At 34.4% G+C, this 1,664-nt stretch overlaps 1 protein-coding gene across 1 annotated transcript; it reads left to right on the top strand.

Annotated features, from left to right (window-relative positions):
• The first annotated feature begins 435 nt into the window (after window positions 1-435).
• LOC129971640 (vacuolar-sorting protein SNF8-like) lies at window positions 436-1,664 on the top strand. The gene has a single exon (XM_056085591.1). It carries the CDS (start codon window positions 570-572, stop codon window positions 1,308-1,310), a length of 741 nt encoding a protein of 246 aa, XP_055941566.1. The 5' UTR covers window positions 436-569; the 3' UTR covers window positions 1,311-1,664.

Raw genomic sequence — 1,664 nt, 5'->3', positions numbered from 1 at the left:
TTTCTTGCCATTTAATTAATTATAAATAGAAGGCGCCTGTAGAAAATTCAGCTTTCCCAAGTACTCACTGTTCTCAACAACAGTCAACATTAATTTCTAGTCAAAAGTTAGATTCCTAAAACTTAATTATGAGCAAAAATAAATAAATTATAACACGGTATTATTCTTTTATTAAAAAAGATCGTGCATAAATAAGGTCTGCCTTCATCATAGATCCAACCGACATTCGTCCACACTCCACCCTATACATTCCAAAAATGCGCTTCATTCTTGGCGGGTAAATAAATTTTCAAATGTTGGCGAAAAACGCTTTTCCGTAAGCAACCATACATCGATTCCCCCATTTCCATCACTACCGGAATGAAATCCGTCCTCCAGTGCTGCTTCCCCCCACTTCTCCCCCCCTTTCAACTTCAAATGGGGGATTCAAGCGTCCTCCGGTTAACGAGTCTCTTGTTTGTTTATACACATGAGTCAAAGGAAACGGGAAAGTTTCGATTTACCTTTAGACATTTGATTCTAATTATAATTCTCATATTTTTTAAAGCAGTTTTAAAAGAGATTCAAATATGCGTCGACGTGTTGGTGGTGTAGGTGCTATTCAAAAGCAACAACTTGCTCAAGCGAGATTTAAGGACAAAGGCAGTGAAATAGCAGATGACCAGTTACAGCAGTTATCTAAACAAATGGAAACTTTCCGATCTAACTTACAAGAATTTGCTGGAAAATACAAAAATAAAATAAAGAAAAATCCGCAATTTCGTCAACAGTTCCAAGAAATGTGTGCAGCTACTGGTGTTGATCCTTTGGCTTCAAGTAAAGGATTTTGGGCTGATTTATTAGGAGTTGGCGATTTCTATTATGAATTAGGTGTCCAAATAATTGAAGTTTGCCTTGCAACCCGTCACCGTAATGGTGGTATTATGAATCTAGATGAATTGAGGCGACTTCTTATCAAATCGAGAAGTGTTGGTCCTAAACAAGAAGATATTGGATATGATGATTTACTCCGAGCTATAGACAAACTTAAAATTCTAGGAGAAGGCTTTAGAACCATTGCTTGCGGATCTACTAAAGATTATATAGTTCAGTCAGTTCCCGCTGAACTAAACGTTGACCACACGAAAGTGATACAAAAAGCAAGTATAACTGGCTATGTCACCATTGGGCTATTGTCAAATGAGTTTGGTTGGGAGAAAGTAAGAGCAGAAAAGGCACTTGTTGATTTAATAAGAGAAGGTTTAGTTTGGGTAGATGAACAGTTTGAAGGAGAACTATCATACTGGTTTCCAGGCTTACTGAAAGCATGAATTAATAATACTTTATTTATAAATCAGTTAAAAAAATTTTAATGGAGCAATTTTCAAAACTTATAAATCCAGAATTGCTTCATATGTATTGTTTACATTTAAATATTGTAATAAGAGAAAAACATTAATTTTTTCAGTGTGGTTTATTTGACACTTGTATATCAGCCATGTTATACCAACATTGGTTGATATACATTTTCTTCCCTTATTTGATGAATTAGTTTTTGTCTTGTACAACTTTTTTTTCTTTTACTTTAGTATTTACGCTTTCAGTGTTTCTGCTATCTTTGTAATTTATCTGATAGCATATATGTATGATGCTAAAATTTAATGTTCATTGTGTCGATTAGAAAC

Source organism: Argiope bruennichi, chromosome 6, assembly GCF_947563725.1.
Source record: "Argiope bruennichi chromosome 6, qqArgBrue1.1, whole genome shotgun sequence".
Taxonomy (NCBI): domain Eukaryota; kingdom Metazoa; phylum Arthropoda; class Arachnida; order Araneae; family Araneidae; genus Argiope; species Argiope bruennichi.
The sequence above is the reverse complement of the archived record's forward strand: the minus strand, read 5'-3'. Positions and strand labels throughout refer to the sequence as shown.

What these genes read in the sequence shown, in the direction of transcription:
- LOC129971640 (XM_056085591.1), top strand. Translation starts at nt 570, where the DNA reads ATGCGTCGACGTGTTGGTGGTGTAGGTGCTATTCAAAAGCAACAACTT.